This window comes from Cotesia typhae, unplaced genomic scaffold, assembly GCF_013202065.1.
Source record: "Cotesia typhae breed Kobodo isofemale line unplaced genomic scaffold, CoteBio_Ctyphae contig_42, whole genome shotgun sequence".
Taxonomy (NCBI): domain Eukaryota; kingdom Metazoa; phylum Arthropoda; class Insecta; order Hymenoptera; family Braconidae; genus Cotesia; species Cotesia typhae.
Window position 1 is genome coordinate 1,099,751 of NW_027423751.1, and position 21,642 is coordinate 1,121,392.

Here is a 21,642-nt window from a genome sequence, read left to right on the forward strand (position 1 = left end):
TCATCAGCCCAAAACAAAAATGTAATAATATTTCAGAATGAAATCAAAGCATTATTTGATATTGTAGATCATAAATCAATAAAACTGCTTGATAATGATATTCGTGAACTATATTCAAATCAAAAAAGTGATACCCGGAAAGAAATTCTTTCAAATAACCCAAATAAATTAAACAGTACTATGAATACGATGGAAATAGATGAAAGTCGTGAGTATTTACAACATTTAATTATTATAAATTTTAATCAGAATTGAAAATAAATTAAATTGATTATAAATTATGAATAATAAAGTATATTATTGTTTTTCTAATTAATTATATCATAAATGTCAATATGTTCGTAGATGATAAATAAAAAACTCTTTGTGTTCCTTATTTGATGTCAAAATGAATGAGTTCCATATTTTTGCTTCCATTAATTAAATAACAACGCTTATTTTAGATTTGAATCAACCCTCAACCAGCCATGAGATTGTTCGAAGTGAGGAATCAGAGTCATCTTCAACCCTTACATTAAGTCAAGCTACAAATTTCGGTTCAGATTTAGAGTATGTGCCTCAAATACCGACAACACGAGCAAAAATAAATATTCTAACTCCAGAGCTTATCTCAGCACTCGACAGAGCTAATGTTAGTAGTAGAAATGCGATGTTCATTATTGCTCCAGTTCTATCAAGTGTTGGTGTTAATGTAGAAGATACAACTCTTAGTTATCGAACAATTCAACGAACTCGCATGCTCTTACGAAAAGACATTGCTATAGGACTAAAAGATAACTTCAAAGCTCATGATAAATATGTCGTGCATTGGGATGGGAAAATACTGAATGACATTTCTGAATCGAAATTTGTGGATCGATTACCGATTATTTTGACTGCTTTTGGTACTGAGCAGTTACTTGGAGTTCCAAAAATGAATAGTGGATCGGCAGAAAATCAAACAGCAACCATCTTGTCAACGTTAAATCAATGGGGTAGTACTAATGATGTATTATTAGTTACATCAAGGCGATGTGTTTTGACACGACTGCGGTTACTACGGGTAACTAATCAATGATAAAATATTTAAAAGAAAATTTTATTTTCATCGTTCTAGTTGAATTGTTTTCATACATTAATTAAATTTTCGACACGTGCCCATTAGTTATAATTCTTTATTTATTTATAGATTTTAAATATGCGTTACAATTTTTATTAAATACAGAACTTAAAGTGTAATTATCTATTTTTACTATACAGGAATCCATCATGGTACATGTAAAGAAATTGAAAAGGCCTTAGGAAAAGAATTAATTTGGTTACCATGTCGCCATCATATTTATGAGATCATTTTAAGGAGTGCATTCGAAGTCTATTGGCCAGTATCATCCGGACCAAATGTTCCAATATTTGGCAGATTCAAAAAATTTTGGGACACATTCGATAAAACGAAGTATAAATCTGGTGTTGAAGATAGTATTGTTGCTAATATTATTACGAATGAAAAAAATAATCTATCTTCATTTATTAAGCGATACTTACAGGTATTATTTAAATACAATTTTAAGTGTAGAGGATAATTTTTGATTTTTTACGAATAATTGATTACTTTTGGTAGTTATCGCAACCCCGAAATGACTATAAAGAAATATTGGAATTGTCATTAATTTTTCTGGGAGAAATGCCACGAGAGTGTTATGTCCGTAGGCGTTAAAAATGCGGTAGCGAAGTTACGGTGGAGGATCGGACTAACTTTTAAGAATACACATCGAGGGGTTTTTATTCTCGTTGTTAAATTATTTGTTGTGGGAGCTTTCGAGAGACGAAATACCACGCCTTTTGAAGAGACTGAGAATTTTTGTAGAGATTTGATTTTCTTAGATTTAATAGATTAATTTTCACTTACCTTTAGATGTCTTATTCCTTACTGATCCGGGCCTCGAAGAGCAGCTGGAAGCGCTCTCAAGTCTGGATGTTGAATTTGAGTGCCAGGAATGGATGATTAAGGGCTGCTTTCTCAGTAAAGAACGACTCGAGATTCGTGTAGTTTGTTTTTATTAGAACAGCAGCAACCGGGATGTTACACTTTCACGATAAGTTTATTTAGCACTTATGAACTAATTATTTAAATTTTACGCTTTAATTTTCGGTTAACGTCTTTCCAGTTTCCCGCAGGAAAAAGTGCGTAACTGACCGAATAATAAATAAACTTAATGGATTCGAACCGATGTAAATGCGGAGCAAATTAAACGGTTAATCCCTTATATTAACGAATTTATCTATTTTACGTCTGCCCGATGACCGAGACCCGCTTGAACTAAGTGCGGCGCAAATTAGAACAAAAGCCCTTACAGACGGCGGCCCGCTTTAACTAAGTGCAGTGCAAATTAATTAAAAGACCTGAATTTAGTTTTATCACGTTCATCGTATTAACGGGGACCCGCTTGATCTAAGTGCCGTGCAAATTAAACCAAAAGCCTCTACGAACGTGGGCCAGTTAACAAAGATACTTGAATTGAATTAGTTAAAAGACGTTGGGCGGTGGTTGCCGCCTCTTTTAAAAGTTCCCGCTGCTTAGCTTGCAGAAATCCCCATCGATCAGTCGGCAGTCGCAACGATATTAATTTTAAGGTGGTTTTCGCGCATAGGTGGGTCTTCTAACTAAAGCGGGAATTTTAAATAAAAAGAAAAATTTTCGGGCGGACATAACAAGAGCAAGTTTTCTTCAAGCGTCCTGGTGCAGTTCATCATGCAAGATGGATGGCAAAGGCAATTTATTGCCTAAAAATGTTTATTTTTAGAGATGAATTCGACCTTTCTAAGAAAGAATTGGATGGTCTTCGACAATTTTGTATTTTCATAGTTATGGTGTATGTAAAAGCTTGGTTTTCATCAACTTCTGCGACTTCTGCTGCTAATCACGACTTAGAGTTTATGAAAAATTTAATTGAGTACAGTAAAATTAATTCTTTAATTTCCTTGGCTACATGTGAAAAAATGACTTCACATTTATGGTACTTAAGTGATGAACTTGCTATTTTATCACTTTTTGATGATACCGTTCCATTAAAAATAAAGAAGAATATTGTCGAAGCTGTTAAGACTCGCGAAGGTACAGATTCTAAAGCAAGAAGATTTATTATTGATAGAAAAAATTTACATTTAATTCTGCAAAAAAATATAAGTGACTTTGTTTCTAAGAAGTCATTAAAACTTTTGAGATCTTTGATCTGCCGTATGATTTTCTTGACAAAAATATTGATTTATGGTCTACTGATGAGAGTTATAATGAAAATAAAGAATTTTTCGCACAATTGAAAGTTGTTAATGATGTGGCAGAGCGAGGTGTCGCATTAGTAAGTGAATATAACCAATGCTTAACGAAAGACGAAGAGCAATTTCAATTTTTATTGCAAGTTGTGAAAGAGCATCGAAAAAACTACCCTACTTGCAACAAAAAATTGTTTGAAAATAAATAGCTCAGTTGAAAATTGAAATAAAAACTTTCTTATAACTAATTGGACATTTTTTCTCTAAAACTGAAATCATAATATATTTATAATGAAAACTTTGCTTTTTTATTGATAAATGATTAACTAAGCGATAAATAATGTACAATTTATTTTTTTAAATGTAGATAAAAATACTTACACATAAAAAAAAAGCTTGAAAAACATTTTGAAGTTTCTCAGTTGATGAAAAAAATTTTTTTCGTGTAAATTTTCTCAAAACTGATAGATAAAATTGAAATTTTTCGATTATTTAATCAAAAACTCTTAAAATCGATATACATGAAAGTTTGATGATGAATATCTTTTGAACGATTAATTTAATCGCCAAAACATAAGATACCTTTTTTATAGAGCAGTTAATTTGCTACAAAAATTTCTATTGCCCATTCAATAATAGCCATTTCTTGTCGAGTTATAAAATTCATAAACAAAAGTGACATTTGACTTAAAATAATCAATCTTAAATCTTCAATATTAGTGAAATGGTGAGGTTTACGGAAAAAACATAAGATACCTTTTTTGTAGAGCATTAAATTTCCTACAAAATTCTTAAAAAAATTTTTTCTGTACGACCAATTAATGATGAGGAATGAATTTTTTTCTATTGGACTGAGAAAAAATGAAAAACTGCGACGCGGAGGATCTTCCTATTAAAATTAAGAGTTCATATTTGTTGAGAATTTTTTAAGGTGCCTAGTAACCCATTTTTCCGTATTAATTGTAAAAAAAAAAATAGTTGATTTTTTTGACCCACCTAATATATATATATATATATATATATATATATATATATATATATATATATATATATATATATATATATATATATATATATATATCCAACTAAAATTCAAATAATGCGACTTTTTATTGCTTGAAGGATGCTTGATAAAAAATATTTGACATTTAACATTTTTATGACAAAAAGTAAATTGAATGAACGTACTAAAAATGTCGCTGTAGTTATAGCTATGTTACTCTACACGATAACCTTGATATTATTTGTTATATTTCTTAACTTTCGTTGAGCCAATAAAAGCGAGAAATTTATTTTTTTACAAAACTGATGTAAGCGTCATCTAAAATTAGTAATAAATGATAAAAATTTTTTTCACCTTTTCAAAAAATTTTCTTAAGTTTAATTCAATTATTTTCTTTTCCAGTTCTCATTTTCAATGTATACGTTTTCAAATTTTATGAATCTAGATAGTTATTTTCATTTTATTCGTAATTTTACATAACATTTTTGTTCTTGAATGCACAAAAAAAAAAAACAAAATTTGCGAAAAACTGTAGGTTTCTCGAAGTGAACTAATTTATTATTTTGTATTACACTTGGTTAGTGTTAAAATATTGAGCTCGTCTACAAAAATCCTTTTCTTTTATAATATTATATTTTTCGTAACAATATTAGTTCTTATTTAGAAGTAAAAGTTTTCTTTTAGAGTAACATTTGGTAAACACATTGCCACCCTTGAAAAAGGTTTTATTTTATTATTCAGAGAAGTAAATAATAAAGTGTTCGAACTACGAGTCATAAAACTAGGTATAATGCAACCATTGTGTAGACTAAGAATATTACAAGGTGTTTAAGGAACAACCATCCTGAGACACGGTAGTGTCTCGAGCCAAGTACATGTTTAAAAAAGTGAGACAGCAGAAAAAAAATCTCGAGACCTACCGTGTATCTATACTTGCCCCATATGCCTCCCTAACCTTGCGTATATTTACATTTTCGATATTTCCTTTTAAAATATAATTTTTTTTTATTATTTTGCAGAGATCTACGCTACTTAAGCATATTCTATTGATTTTACATACATTTTTTATATATTAATACTTAATTTATATATTTACTGGGGTAACATATTAGGCTTGCGCCGGTTTTGGAATATTCCGGATTTCACACTCTGAAAGTTCGAATTTTTCATTTGTTGTGGTATGACTGAGTTATGAGCAGTAAAGAACGTGGTAGCAGTGGCACTTGTTACCTACACGCATGCGCCACCGTAGGTAGGAGTGTTCAAAACGCATGTGCAAAAATGGGAGCGAATATTCAAATACCGTAACTAGATTGTTTCATAAATCTCTTTGTTATTCACTTTTTCCGTTTTTGTTTATTAGATTATTTTGTTATGATAAAAGTTGTATTTTTTACTATTAATTTTAATTCCATTATTCATTATAACTTATGAATAATTTAAATTATTTTGTTCAACAAAAACATAAACGTTGTATTTTTTACTGTTAATTATTCATTAAAATTTATGAATAGTTTTAAATGGAAAACAATTATGATAAGGATTTTATATTTCAATAATTATTTTTAACAGCTGTATTATAAACAAAGTGGTTGTATTTATTTCTTAATATCATTTTCTTATAATTATAACCATTATTTTTTACCAAATTTTTGCTTATATCTTAACATCCACTTGATTTTCACAAATAAAAAATACATATTAAAATGATTTCATAAAAGTACAGACTCGTATATCTTATCTTTAATTTATAGAATAGTTTCTATCATGTCAGATCTATTCCTAATTTTCACATAAAACTTTTATCTTAGTACTTAAAATCAGATTAGAAAAATTTTTAATTAACATACCAAAGTTATGATTGTTTACAACATAATAAGATCATTTGGTCAATATTCAAACGATGTACTTATAAATTAAAATTTACATCATATTATTACTTATATAATTGAGTATCAAATAATCATAACTAATATCTAATCATTCAATAAGCTTTCAAATAAATATCATAATAATCCTCTAAAATTACAAACTTGGATAATCTTTAATTTCAAGCACGGTTTCTGTCATGGAAGATCCATCTCTAATTCTCACATAAAACTTCTTATCTGAGTACTTATTATTTAACGACAAAAATACTTAATCAACATATTTTAATTGTAATTATTTTTTATATAATAATAATAATAATAATAATACTATTCTATCAACATTTAAATGTAGCATGTATATATATATATATATATATATATATATATATATATATATATATATATATATATATATATATATATATATTATTTTTCATAAAAAAATTACTTATCTTTAAACTACCAATGAACTTTCGAAAAAATATCAAAATAATAATTTAATAACACAGATTCTGATAACCTTCAGTTTCTAGGACAGTTTTTGTCATGTCTGATCAATTTCTAATTTTCATGAAACTTATTACCTGAGTACTCATTATTTGACAAGAAAAATATCTAATCAATATATTTCAGTTACAATTATTTTCTATGTTATAATAATACTATTTTGTCATCATTTTAATGTAGCATTTTTATGTAAAATTTTCCATTAAATTGATACTTATATTTAAAAATTCAATAAACTTCCAGAATAAACATCAAAATAATTTTACTCTTATACTTGAGCTAACAATGAATGTATCAAAATGTAACAGGCATCTTAACTTTTGGATTTTCTTAGATTATCAATAACTTTTTTATTTAGTAATTATATAATCGCAAGTGGAATAAACTCAATAATACACATTTTAGATTCATCACGTCTTGGTTAAAATTTTACATTTCTAGAAACGAACTTTGCATCTAAATGGTCATTAAATAAACATTTATGCAATCAATTTTTAGTTTTGAAAATATGAATCTAAAATTGATTTTGAATTAAATTATCTTTTCACTAAGTATTATTAAATTAAGTGTTATTAAATATTTGATCAAATGATTGTTATTAAAATGTTCAAGTCTGTATGAGAACTACAAAAACTTTATAAGTATCTTGCCATTATTAATAATTATATATAAACCTTGATCAAATAATTTTCATTGAAAATTTCTGAGCCTGTATCAAAACTATGAATAGTTCATGAAAAATTATCCTGTCAGCATCCACTTGCTAATACTTATCATGAAAGAAAAATTCCTTCACATTTTTACTCTGGTTATGCAGTTGAAAAAAGCGACTTCTCCAGTAACTAAAAATTCAGAAAAGAATAATTGTAATGTTATAAATTGAATATTTCTATCAGTACTTACGCTGCATCACGCTCGCCTTGATATCGTCCCCTCCTTCGGTTTCTTGTCGGTCCAGGTACATAGTCTTGATTCAAGTAATTGCCATTATTTAAATAACCTCTATTGTAGCGCGCATTTTGGTTTCGAGCATTATTATTAAAAAATCTTTCAATCTGATTATGATAATAGTTGTCAATGTCATAATTGTTGTCGCCATCATTCCAATCTAGTTCATTTTGACGCAAGTTTTGCCTCATTGCTTTATTATTATTATTATTCTGTCCTCTCATGTTTCCACGATGATTATTATTATTGTTATTTTGATTTTGATTCAGCATTACTCTTCTGATTTGCTCTCTGACATCACCATCCTCTCCTGCGCCAAATAAATTCACGTAAGCCTGACGTGCTCTACTAGCTTGATTTTCAGCAGCACGAATAATATTTCTCAACCTATCACGTCTTGCATTAGCGATTCTTTCTTCGGCGTCATCTCTAGGATCAGCATCATCATCTCGAAGACCAGGATCATTACCATTGCCATTTTCATTATTTACAAGACCTTCCTGTTGTCTATTTTGATTATTCATTTGATGGACTGGAATAATCTGATTATTTATTTGATTAGCTGCATTGCCTACATTATTTGCTGGAGGCAAATTTTGATTTTGTTGATTATCAACGTTTCCTGGGTTGAATTCTGCCGCGTTCGGATCTAATGGGTGAGCATGCTGACCAACTTGCATCCGATTGCCGCTCAAATTAACGTTTTGAAGCAAATCCTCAAGAAATGCTTCATCATCTTCAATCTCCATGTTTTTTTTTTGCTCTAACAACTTAAGACAGAAAAAAAAATCAATTACAGCAACATTACCAAAATTAGATATTTATATTATGTATGATGTTGATTATTATATAAAAATTAATACTTACTCAAATATATATATATATATATATATATATATATATATATATATATATATATATATATATATATATATTTTTATTCTTTTCGACAAACTAGATCAATTAATTTTAACAAGTTATATCATCCACGTGGCTTTATTGTTTTTTTAGTAGTACCTTCTAACATATATAATTTTTATACTTATATATTTTTATTTTCAATAAACAAGATCTCGATAACTGATTAATCAGTTATTTAAAAAATTCCTGGTACATGAGTACAGAGTGGTTTCCTCGGTTTATCCTTTCCTTGATTTTTGAACGATCATATGCAAGGTTATGTGCAACTGTATCAAATGCCGAGTTTACATATAGTCTACACGAGATTTAATATCAAATAATTAATCACTGTTTATATCACCTCAAGATGTCGCCGCTTATTTGAGATGAAAATAATTTCAAATAAGCATTCAGGTAATTAATTACGAAATACTCATAAAATTTGCATACGTAAGTATTTACACTCTGACACTGTTGTTGACTATATTTTGCAATTATAATTTTAACAAATTTTTATAATTTTTATTTTATACTCTATAAATTGTGCGTCGATAATTATGAAACGTCAGTAAGTATGAATTCTATCATGCCGACTTAATTTTTTGCTGTGAGTTTTATATCTAATAGTTTGATAAATATAAACTTAGTGTGATGAAAATAAAAACTTTGGAAAATTATTTTTTTTATTAACCACGAGATTCTTCGTAAAATAGAAACTTATTTTTGACGTAGTATAGACTACTACTTATGATGTTTATTAATAATTAATATTATAATTATTACATATTTTACTTTTGCTTAGCTATTATTGTTTTAAACTATATATTTTAAGGTTAGAGTCTTATTTTGTTATGCCAAGTGGTATGTTACAATTTTGATTAGTAATTTTGTAAAAGAAATTAAATATTTTTTTCATAATTATATTTTTTTCCAGCTTGAGTATTTTTAAGTAATTTGTTTTTAATAAAATTATATTGGAATCACATCGATAGAAAAATAGTTAAAAAGGCTAACGAATATTTAATATTATTAAATTGAACAATAAATAGCATTTTATTATAAAGTGTTTTCGTTATAATAATTAATTAATTCGATTTTTTTTTCTTACAGGTACTGTTACTGCCATTGTTATTTGTGAATTATTGATGATTGAAATGGAATTGCTCATATTATCTGCTGTCAATTAGCAGTCATTTTTAATATTCTACTGGTCTAACATTGTATACATTATCTGCTTCTAATCAGCAGTCAATTTTTTTTATTCTGCTTGTCCAGCAGTTTTAATTATATTATTACTATCTGCTTCGAAAAAGCAGTCAAAATAAAATTAAAATTTACAATATTTTCTAAAATTTTTAAAACCAGATATTTTTATAAAATTAATGATTATAATTAATGTTCAATTTTATAAATATTATTTACTAAGATTTGTATTTGCTTCTGCTACGAAGAAGCAGTTACAATTGCATATAGAGGTTGTCAAGTGTAATTTTATATAAGTAGTTAGAAATTACCATATCCTTTACCCGCGAAAATGTTTTGAAATTTATGATTACAGATTAATTTTCAAATACATATTTTATTTATGTAAATCAATAAACTTGATACAATTAATTTACATAATTTTTGACTATTCTTAATCTGAGAAAAGATCATATATATTCTTTATGATTGTACGACAGACTCTAGTACTGATTATGATTATTATTATTATTATTATTCTATAGATTAATTTAAATGAACCTATAGATTTCTTATTATTAATTACTAAAATTTATCATTTAAGTGCTTTTCGCCTTACGATTAAGTATTCAACAAAATATTTTATAATATAAGTTATTAATAAAAATTAACTATTCTGATATAAATTTTAAGTTGTTATTATTTAATATAACCACGGAAATCGATCATAAAGTTGATTTTTCTGTCATTTTAGAAGGTCAAAAATTACTTGACGATCATATTGATTACTTTGCATATCTTTTATCTAATCAGTTTGGTTACCAATGTATAGAATCATGGAAAGTCCAGTTGCCTAATTTACTCATTCCTCTTGATCCAAGTAAAGAACACATCCAAATATTACATAGTCGAGATTCTGAGTATACTCACATTAAAAATGATAATTTTGCGTCTGACCATTGGGTTTGTTCTTTTTACAATACGAAAAAAATTTATATTTTTGATTCAACTAGAACTGTCACTGCAGATAACGAGCTTCATGAAAAACATAAAATTGTTCTACGACGTCTTTATCCGAATTTTGTGTTTAACTCTAATACTGTTGAATTTCCAGCAGTTCAAATACAGAAAGGCTGTAATGATTGTGGTATTTATGCTATAGCGTTTGCTGTTTCGTTAGCACTAGGATCGTGGCCAGTAGAAAGTCTCGTTCGTTATGTTTATTATCAAATGCGCCCACATTTGATTGAAATCTTTAAAAGTAATCTTATAACAGGATTCCCTATCGAAAAAAAAATTAATACTGTAGAAAATAAAACTGCTCGGAAAAGAACAATTCGATGTATTTATTCAAAGAAAAATTTGACAGCAAATGAAAATATGCCAGTCAAGTTACGCAAAACAAAAAAAACCTCTAATTTTGAATCTAGCAACGAAACTAGTTTTGTTACTGCAAAATTCATAGAAAATGAAAATTTATCTGCTGATTTTAGCAAGCAAATCAAATTGGGGAATGAAAAAACGATTGAATCTTCTAATAGAAAAAATAGAAGTCTTTCTAAATCCAACAAACCAACAAATGAACTTGTAAACATCAAAAAGAAAAAAGATCAAATTCCATCACTTAACGAAAATTATTTAGACATGATTAGTCAAGGGAATAAGCTAATAGATCAACACATGTATCATTTTAAAGAATTACTCAGTATCTGTTCTGATTACAATCATCGTGATACTTTATATCTACAAAGGTTAGAGAATATTGAACCTGTAGCACCGACAAATAAACATATTCAAATATTGTACAGTGGAATTTCAAAACATTGGACTTGTAGCTTTTATGATTCAAAACAAGTTTTTATTTATGACTCATTAAACAAAGGGGAACTAGATAATGACCAATTAGTTTTCTTACAACATTTATATCCTTTTCTACAAAATAATCAAAAATGTTTTATTTTTCCCAAAGTTCAATATCAAACAAACGACAAAGATTGTGGAGTCTTTGCAATTGCTTTTGCTGTTTCTCTTTTATTTAGACAAAAACCCGAACATATCATATACGATGTAAATTTATTGAGGCAACATTTATTGACTCTTATGAGAACAAATATTATTTCTCATTTTCCAACAATATCTAATTTTAATCATGTAAATTTATGTAATTTAACAGACATTCGTAAGAAAGAACGCAGTAGCTTACAATATCGCATAAATAGATATGGCAGTGACGGTAAGATTGGTTTACGCCAGAACTCATCCAAATGCGTAAATGAAAAGTCAAAGGTTAAAAATATTGATTCAGTTCAAATTGAATTGAATGAAAAAAACGGTTGATCCAGTTCAAGATGAATTAAATGAAAAAACTGACATACAAATCGTTAATTCACTTGTTTATTCTATTAATCCTACAGATATTCCTCTCATTCCTTCTTTACCTGTAAATTCAGAAGAAAAGGGAGACAATTCACTAAGTTCCATGAATAATACAAGAAATACTAATACTAAAGAAGATATGAAGGTTAAATTTTCGGTTGCTAAAAAAATCGTTAGCAAATATCGTCGTCAATATAATAAAAATAATACTATAAAATTGAAATATTCTTCTGAAACATACATTAATAAATTAATGAAAGTTATTGATAAGAAAAATATTGCTGAACGTAAATTAGAGGTAGAAAGAATTATAAAATGGTGCATGTGCCAAAGAAAAATCATTATAACTACTTTAAGCAAGACTATACATTCAATAAAAAGTAAAGCTGAATTTCATCTTTCAAAAGTAACTGAACTTGAAGACAGTATCGATAGTTATAGAAGCATGTGTGGAACTTCACTTCATACTGTATCAACTGAAACTTATTTTTACAACACAGCCTATTCATTTCAAACTCTGAACAATGAAATAATAGTAACTAACTCTGGTGGACAAGCAGTCAATATTTTACCTCTGTTAAAAAATTCTCATGGGAAAAAACAATGGGTTTGTAGTAAATATTGTCATCCTAATTTTGATTTGAGTATTTATAAATCATATATGAACTTTCTTCAACGATTAAAAGATAAAAAATTAAGAAACTTTTCATTTTTTTTAAAGCTAATATTTTTAAACCACCAGTCATGCAAGTTGGGACATTATTCTAATTGTTATAAATCTAAAAGTAGTTGTAACATATTTTTTATTTCTATTGAACTACTATCACCCCATTTTCCGAGTGTTAGGTATATCAAACGACTTGTGTATAAAATAAAAGAATATTTTGATAAATTGAACGCATTAGACAAAGCACTTGAAAGTGCAAATTTAGAAATTCTAACGAAAATAACGAATGACATGAAAGAGAAAGGAAATTTACTTGATAAAGACCAAGATGGGATTTGTTTAGATGAGGATCAAATCAGATTAAATTACAAAAGTGCATTTTTGGCTTTAACTAAACGTTCGCTTGATACTCCACGTTTTAAATGTATTTCTTGTCAAACATTAAATTTTAGACAGAAGAGTACTGACCTCAATAAGTTACGGAAACCAATAAATACTGAAATATGGTTAAACTTAACTAATTACTTGAAACTGAAACCTTTATTAAATAGTGATTATATATGCGATAATTGTTTGAAAAAGATACGCTCAAATGAATTACCTTCTACTTGTATTTTGAACAACCTTGACTCAGGAGACATACCTGCAGAATTATCGTCATTGAATGACTATGAGAAGATTCTAATTCAAAGAGCTAAAGTATTTCAGGTTGTTCAAAGACTTGGTACAATATCAAAAAAAAATTTACCTCATTCAATGAGAGTGCAAAATTTGAAAGGTCGAACGTTTCATTTACCTCTACCACTAGAAGAAACAATGAAAAAGTTATGCTCTACTACAGATCCAATAAACAGGAACCACGAACTTTATGTATTAATTCGTGGAATTCCTACTAAATCAAAAATTGTTTGGGAAAATTTAGTAAATTTAGAGAAAGTATTCAAAGCTTTAATGTGGTTAAAGAATAATAATATTCTTTATGAAACAATTGAAATGCCAAAATGTTCTGATAACTTGATTGCATGGTTAGATAATAGAAATATAAAATTTTATTGTTCTACTGAAGATGAGGAATGTCAAAATGAATGTACCAATGATAATAATTTGAATATAAATAATCTCATTGATGAAAAATTAGATGATATTCAATTAGAAGTTGCACAAAAAAATTCAATTGAATCTCAGAAAATAGAAGTTAAACATAAGTACAGTATACCATGGACTTCAAATGAAGCAAAAGTTGATAAAATTTTTATTACATCTAACAAAGAAAGCGACGAAGAAAACAAAAACTTACCTCAGCAACCAATAAGCCATCATAATGAGGAAAAAATGATCATAATTTAAATGTATCTGATCAAAAAGAAGACAAAAGTTTGAATATTAATAATCTCATTGATGAAAAACTAAATGACTTGAGTATAGATGAGATACAAAAAAATTTAACTGTATCTCAAAAACTCGAAACTGAACATAATTATAGTAGACCGTTGACTTTTAATGAAGAAAATATAGATAAAGTTTCAATTATATCTGACAAAGAATGCGAGGAAGAAGACAGTAAATCACGCCAAATACCATCTGTTTGCAATACAAAAGAAGAAAGCCATAAACAAAGAGCAACGTTAACTCAAATATTAAATGATGATAATTCAAAATATGAGAATTTTACAATTTATCCTCTTTATGATAAAAGAATTAATGACACCTCAACGAATTTATATCAGATGCTAAAAATTGACGATAAATCGTTAGATAATCGTATTAAAACTTTAGATCTACAATGCTTTCCCGGTCTATATCCTTACGGTAAAAATGGACAGCATGAAGATAGAAAGATTAATCTCACAAGTCATGAATATATAAAATCCAAATTGAAATCAGCTGACTCTAGATTCCGATTAAATCAGCAGTATTTGTTTTATTTAATAAATAAAAAAATGATTGTAATATCTGTCAATTAAACCAAGGTATTTATCATACCTTACATGTTACAAATAAACATGATAAATATACAGTAACAACTTATCTACAGAGTTTAAAAAAAGGAGATTTAGAAGTGAATTTAACTACTCTTTTTGCGAGTCTACGAAATTCCGAACAATTCTGGAGTAAGCCAAGAAACAATTTACATTGCATGATCCGTCATTATGGTCCTGCCACGTGGTTCCTCACTGTTAGTCCTGCTGAATGGCTTTGGGAGGACTTAATTCAATATATTAAAGATATTAACGCGCCCGATTTCGATAAGTTGTCCTCCAATGCAGTGATAGCGGCAGATCTTGTATCAGTCTCAAGATTTATCTAAAATAAGTTCAAAGCTTTTCTTGATTTTCTTTTGTCCGACACTGAACCTGTTGGTAAAGTTAGTCATTACTATTGGCGTCGTGAATATCAAGGCAGAGGGATTCAGCATTTTCATGTTACGTCCTCGTAACGGCGCGGTTTGAGAAGAACCGGCACTAAATAATATAAAGGAGTCTGGAGAATTAGGATGAGACGACCTCCAGTGTCGTCAGTAGGTGGACTCGAGTTTCCTCCGAAATAAACTGATTTAATTTGAAATTAATAGTCTCCGATTTATTTAATTAGTAATACGATACAATTTAATTATCAGGACGGAAACCCGTCGTACAGTGTAATGTTTATCGGTTTCTAGAGCAGTACTTAGTAGCTTAATGATATTATGAAAAAGGCCTCGAGTTCCCGATGCAACTCGCTTTTATAGACTCCCCAAGGGACGCGCCCTTGTAGGAGTAGGGTTGCTTATCAGGTTCTCGAAAATATAGAATGTTCTAGACTTTGGAGTTCACGCTTCCTGCGTCATCAGGGTGAGCTGGCTCATCGGCTGATGCCACCCCAGAGTCTAGTCCACGTAATTGTTTGTTGTTGACTTAGGACATTCTTTTCGTGAAACTTTCTGATGTTGCCGCGTACTGTACTCTAGTTTCCCTTTACATTTTATTATACATTTGTGTTATCATTAAACGTTCCTTGTTGGAATGTTAATGGTAACTTAAAAACAACTTATTTGTTCTACTGCTTGTTGAATCATTCTAGTTTTTCCATTAACATTCTTCGAAAGAAAATGTTAATGTGAACTTAAAAATAATCTGTTTATTCAGGTGTTGGCTGAGTTTTACTTATCATTTTCTTAGTATTTAATGTTTAACGTTTGGAATTCTTTACTTATTATTTAACATTATATTTATGAAAAAATGAATATTTATGAAATTATTGTACAATTGTTAGAGTTTAAATTAGCGCGCGTATTCGCTATCAGAGACATCTGCGAATGCAGGTGGGGACGTAACATTCATATGATAATTTGGATCGAAAACGCTCCAATATTAGACGTAAACACTAATGAAGAAGTTGCCGAATTCATAATGAAGTACGTTACTTGCAAAGTGCCAAGTAAAATTATTTCTCCTACTCTACATCGACGTGTAACTACACATCAACAACATTATCATAATAGCTATTGTTTACGAACTAAAAATGAAAAATCGGGTAAAAAAAGTAAAGCTTGTAAATTTGGGTTCCCTCGTCCTATTACAGATCATTTTGTTCTTCGTGACATTGTTACTTCAATATGTGGCCGTAAAAATTTAAAAAGTAAATCTCGACTTTATGATCTTCCTCGTTCAGAACATGAAGGTTATATTAATGATTATAATCCTGTTGTCTTAACTGCATGGCAAGGTAACAAGGACATTCAATTTATTGGTGAAAAATCTACATTACTAACTCACTATGTTACTAAATATACTACAAAAAAAGAAACAGTCAAGGTTGCCGATACAATAAGTGAAATTAATTCTACGAAATCATTACCTCAACTTTTATGGAACATTGCTTTTCGTAGTTTGAATCACAGAGAAGTTGGGGCTCCTGAAGCTGCTGACACATTACTAGGTATATCGTTATACGGAACCGATTCAGAAACAGTGAAGTGGCTTGATGTACGGATGATTAAAAACAGGAAGTTGAAAGAAAAAAAAGAAATAGAAGAATTAGAAAAAATAAATCCAGAATGTACTTACATATTTTGTCCTTCGTTGATTGACGATTACTATCCAAATCGTCCCAAAGAACTAGACTTTGTATCTTTATATGATTTCGCCAAGTGGTATGATACAACGAAAGATGAACCAAAAAACTCATTATTTGAATATTATAAACTTGGTCCATCGTTGTATCTAAAAAGAAGAACTAGAGGCTATTTGATTAATCATTATAGATATAATGTATCTACTCATCCTGAAAATTATTTTTATTCTTTATTGTTATTATTTCAACCTTGGCGAGATACTGAAGAATTGAAAAATGGCTATGAAACATATACTGAATCATTTTAATACCAACAGACCATGCTTGATTAAGCTACTGACTATCACGAATGTAATGAATATTTTAACACTGGTTTAGTGTATGTAAAAAATTTGGTTGAAGAGAAAACAAAATCATCAGAAAATGAAAACGATAATGAGTTAGATAGCATGAAGGAAGAATGTAATCAAATGGAGGTAGATATGATTGAAAAAGAATTAAAAGATGTCGCAGAAAAAATAGATGACCAATTTTCGCTAAATGATATGATAAATAAAATGAATAGTGATCAACTTAGGGTTTTTAATACTGTTAAAAATGTAGTACAGCAGGATTGTGATAAAATGAGATTGTATGTTAGTGGAGAAGGTGGAACTGGTAAAAGTTTCTTGATAAGCGTAATAAAGCGTTGGATCAAGGATTGTATGAAACAAGAAACTATGGTAACAGCACCCACTGGAATTGCCGCGTTCAACATCAATGGACTAACAATCCATAGAGTATTTCAGCTACCAGTCGAACACGGTTATACTCCTAAATATAAACAATTATCTGACAATGTCCTTAAGGTATTACGAGACCAATTAACTAATCTTGTATTGATTATTATTGATGAAATATCAATGGTGTCAAACATTACGTTGTTGTACATCCATTTAAGATTAGTAGAAATTTTCAATTCCGAAGAATGGTTTGGTGGCAAACACATACTTGTTTTTGGAGATTTGCTGCAATTGCCTCCCGTGCATGAAGATCCAACTTACAAAACGTTATCGCCATCAGAATTAGAGAAACGAGTTGACTCCTTAAGTACCATAAATTTATGGGAAAATTTATTCACTTATGACGAATTAAATATTAACATGCGTCAAAAAACTGATCAATCGTATGGAGAATTACTGTCCCGAGTACGCATTGGTAACATGACTAAAGAAGATATTGTGCTTTTAGAACAAAGAAAAATTAATATTGATAAAAAATTATCTTATCAGGAAAGATTAAAAATGATATGTAATTATATTGATAAATTACCTTTTGACACAATATGTTTAATGCCTACTTGTAAACAGTGTGATCTATTAAACTCAGCCATGATGAACAAAGTTAATTCTGAAGAAGTGACTCTTACAGCTATTGATAGTACTGACTGTCCAAATTTCTTAAAACGAAAAACATTAGATACTTTATCTAATATTGAAGATGATGCAAGCCGAAGTGCCGGGCTCTCTCAAAAAATTGTTATTAAAGTAGGAGCAAAAATAATGCTAAGACGTAACATCGATGTGACTCTAGGTCTTGTTAATGGTGCAATTGGACATGTAAAATCAGTGACTAGATCCAACGAACATAATGAAGTTGAATCATTACTTTTGTACTTATTATCTCTTTGCATTGTATTATTAACTAAAATTTTGTAAAAAGTATATATATATATATATTGTAAAATTGTTATTTTTGTACTGGTTCTATAAACAGGTGTTCTTACACCTCGATAGAATTCTTTACCAGATAAATAAAATAAAAAATAAAAAAAAAAAAATTAACATTGATTTTGGAAATGATGTAGTGCACAGTATCGAAAGAATAAGTGTAAAATTTCAAGTTTTAGATAAAGCTTTTATAGTAAGAAAACAATTTCCAATTTGTCTGAGTTATGGAGTTACTGTTCATAAAAATCAAGGCTTAAGCCTGAAAAATGCTGTGATTGATGCAGGAAATACTATATTTAGTGTTGGACAGACTTACGTAGCTCTTTCACGACTCACTACGTTAGAAGGAATTCATTTAATTAATTTTGATCCCCACGCCGTCAAAGCTAACTCAAAAGCAATAGATGAGTATAATCGTCTTAGAAGTATTTATAGGAAAAATCTTCCATTAATATCAAATCAAGTCAAGCGCTAGACTAAAGTGTATGATTTGATATAGGATGTTGGATTGAGTTCATTTGAAGATGATCATAACATTGTACCGAAGTTGACAAAGCTAGATACATTATCCATGCGTGGCATTCAAAATACAGATAACATATCTAGCTGTTTAATTTCTATTGTATTTTAATACTCAGTGTATTTTACACAGTCAGATCACGAAATCATCTAGGTTTATTATTGGAGAATTTACTGACAATTTCAATTGGAGTGTCTTCATAAAAAATTATGCTGACAATAAACATATCTTACAGTCGACTATGATATGGAATTTGATGAATAATCGGCTACAAATAATTCAAGAAGGCGATCCCTCGATAATATTTTCGTTGCTGTGTGAAGAGTACGAGTTTATACGAAGTTTTATAGAATTTGAGCTATCATGTACTGAACGTTGCAAAACATGCACTTATGTACATTCATATATTGAAAATAAAAATATAATAACTTTAACAACAAAGGATGAAAAAAAAGTCTATAGCTTACATGAATTGATTGATGAGTCATATAATCATTGGTATAATGACCTCAAATTTTGTAATAATTGTATGAAAATAACAGAAGTACAACGTAAGGAAACTCTTAAATCATCGAAAGAAATGGTCGTTTTAAAATTAGATTTATTTTCTCTTAACGATGCAAGAAATAAGCCACTAAAAAAAAAGTTTTCTATAAAATCAGTTCCAACGGCTAAAATTTCTATTAGTAATAACAGATATAAATTAATCAGTGCGATATATCTCTCGAATATGGAAGAAGATTCAAATCATTACTTTGCAATTATAAGAAATCAATCAGGTTGGCTGCAATTAGATGATCGTCTGTGGGTATGGGCGACCTGTTTTACCGACAGTTTGAGGATATGGTCGAGGTTTTGCAGGTGGCGCTGGTGGTGAATTCCGCCGCCATCTTACTGTCCGCCATTTTCCCGCCATTTTTAAAATTTATCTGCCATTTTGAATTGTGAATCCGTCATTTGAATCCGCCATCTGGTGGCTGCTATCCGACATCTGGTGGTTGCTATCTACCATCTGATGGCTGCTATCCACCATTTTGAATCTGATTTCCGCCATCTGGTGGCTGTTATCCGCCATTTTGAATTGTGAATTCACCATTTTGTTAAAAAATGCACCTGTGATCTAACCATCAACTATAGTTGCTTAGATCACAGGTGCATTTTATTGTTCATAATCTGAAAAGGTTTATATATTCAAACTGCATGTATGACGAGTACATGCGAGAAGATACACCATCTGGTGAGGTTTTTGTCAACCTTAGGTTTAAGCCTGTTCAAGGTCATACGCAGTTTTCTTTGTTCTCCTGCGTAGTAGATGACGTCATCAGATAGGTTTGAACCTGTTCAAGGTCGCGTAACTGCGTAGTTTTCTTTGTTCTATTTCTAACTGCGTAGTAGATGACGTTATCAGACAGGTTTAGACTTGTTTTGTGAAAGGGGTGGGGGAAATTTCCACGAACCAGATGACTCATTCTGTTCTAGAATTTTCTAACTGCACAGTAGATGACTCATTCTGTTCTAGAATTTTCTTACTGCGCAGTAGATGACGTCATCAAACCGGTTTCGAGGTAGAGGAGTGGGGGTAACTACGCAGTATTTTCTGCCTATATAAGCAGCTCGCTGAGAGCGTACTTCATAAAAAACGAAGTACACGTCTCCAGTGAAGTACCAGTTGTCGACAGACAGTAGTGAAGTATTGGTGATATACATCTTCTGCCTATCAGTATTACTAATTGTAAGTATTCATTTACTGTCTAATTAAAATATGAATTGAATGAAGAATCATTTAATTAATTAAAAAATTTTTACAGCTATCAATCATGGATTTTACCACGATAAATGAGGTTAATTGTCTTACTGGGATTCTTCCTGTTAAAAAAATGATTCATTTGGAGTTTAATCGAGAATATAAGATTAATGGTATCAAAGCTATTACAACTCAGTATGGGACTAGGATTGTTGCCAATCTAAACGATGAATTTAACATTTATCTACCATCTAGAACTATTCAACATTTAAAAGATGATAACTTCCTGAAGAGTTTGAATGAATTAATAGATTCAAACTATCTGTTTCTACGTTTCCATGGTGGAAAATATAATAAATTTGAATTTATTAATTCTAGTCTTGATGTAAAAATGACCAGTGGAATTATTTAATCAATAAAATATTGGATTTCAATATAAATAATTCATTATTTTTATTTGTAATTCCTCACATTTTTAATTTAAGATTAATATTTATAATTCAAATTCAATAAGTTATACTTAATCATAATTTTTTAAGTTACTTATCATAATGATAGTTTGAATTTCGCGCTTCTTTTACTAGAGCCATCTACTATCAGTTTATTCTTAGAGCGTGAAAGCTGTCAATTCATAAATATTAAAAAAATTTTCTAGTTATATATACATATATAGAATAATACATAACTTTTAATTAAATAAAAGATAAATAATTATTATTAGTTTATAATATTTTGTTATTAATATTATTAATATTTATTTAAATTAAAAGTTATGTATTATTTGATAAACTAATATGGGGTTGATGTGCTCTGTATCGTCAAATCCAAAAATCTTCTATATATTTTGAAAATCAATACTCAGTTTTTATTTTTAAATGGTTATATAAAATAATGCATGACTTTTAATTTAAAC

General features: G+C 29.1%; 2 protein-coding genes and 1 long non-coding RNA gene across 5 annotated transcripts; 2 read left to right on the forward strand and 1 right to left on the reverse strand.

Annotated features, from left to right (window-relative positions):
• On the forward strand, nucleotides 1-10,003 carry LOC141528084 (uncharacterized). Its single transcript, XM_074243944.1, has 4 exons — nucleotides 1-208; nucleotides 444-974; nucleotides 1,240-1,523; nucleotides 9,589-10,003. The coding sequence occupies exons 1-4, from the start codon at nucleotides 181-183 to the stop codon at nucleotides 9,622-9,624; spliced, it is 879 nt and encodes a 292-aa protein (XP_074100045.1). The 5' UTR covers nucleotides 1-180; the 3' UTR covers nucleotides 9,625-10,003.
• LOC141528083 (uncharacterized) lies at nucleotides 6,959-17,789 on the reverse strand. 3 transcript variants are annotated; one of them, XM_074243940.1, is made up of 5 exons: nucleotides 17,747-17,777; nucleotides 16,750-16,966; nucleotides 16,541-16,662; nucleotides 7,534-8,348; nucleotides 6,959-7,472 (listed from the first exon to the last, which is right to left on the reverse strand). In XM_074243940.1, the coding sequence occupies exons 2-5, from the start codon at nucleotides 16,895-16,897 to the stop codon at nucleotides 7,394-7,396; spliced, it is 1,164 nt and encodes a 387-aa protein (XP_074100041.1). In that variant the 5' UTR covers nucleotides 16,898-16,966; nucleotides 17,747-17,777; the 3' UTR covers nucleotides 6,959-7,393. The 3 variants fall into 3 exon arrangements, with proteins under 3 accessions (XP_074100041.1, XP_074100042.1, XP_074100043.1); XM_074243941.1 differs by lacking the exon at nucleotides 16,750-16,966 and having other exon boundaries at nucleotides 17,747-17,789; XM_074243942.1 differs by lacking the exons at nucleotides 16,541-16,662; nucleotides 16,750-16,966; nucleotides 17,747-17,777 and adding an exon at nucleotides 8,596-9,310 and having other exon boundaries at nucleotides 7,534-8,341.
• A 157-nt stretch (nucleotides 17,790-17,946) lies between these two features.
• LOC141528085 (uncharacterized) lies at nucleotides 17,947-21,172 on the forward strand. Its single transcript, XR_012479305.1, has 2 exons — nucleotides 17,947-20,717; nucleotides 20,794-21,172. It is a non-coding gene; the product is annotated as an uncharacterized LOC141528085 (long non-coding RNA).
• The last annotated feature ends 470 nt before the right edge of the window (nucleotides 21,173-21,642 follow it).

Excerpts from the sequence above, each read along its gene's own strand:
- LOC141528084 (XM_074243944.1), top strand. The coding sequence starts at position 181 with ATGAATACGATGGAAATAGATGAAAGTC. Across the intron at positions 209-443 it reads GATGGAAATAGATGAAAGTC|ATTTGAATCAACCCTCAACC; the intron begins GTGAGTATTTAC and ends CGCTTATTTTAG. Across the intron at positions 1,524-9,588 it reads TTATTAAGCGATACTTACAG|GTACTGTTACTGCCATTGTT; the intron begins GTATTATTTAAA and ends TTTTTCTTACAG.
- LOC141528083 (XM_074243940.1), bottom strand. The coding sequence starts at position 16,897 with ATGGACCAAGTTTATAATATTCAAATAATGAGTTTTTTGGTTCATCTT. Across the intron at positions 16,663-16,749 it reads ATCAACGAAGGACAAAATAT|CCACTTCACTGTTTCTGAAT; the intron begins GTAAGTACATTC and ends CCGTACATCAAG. Across the intron at positions 8,349-16,540 it reads AATGTTCCATAAAAGTTGAG|TTGTTAGAGCAAAAAAAAAA; the intron begins GTAATGATTTCG and ends TTCTGTCTTAAG.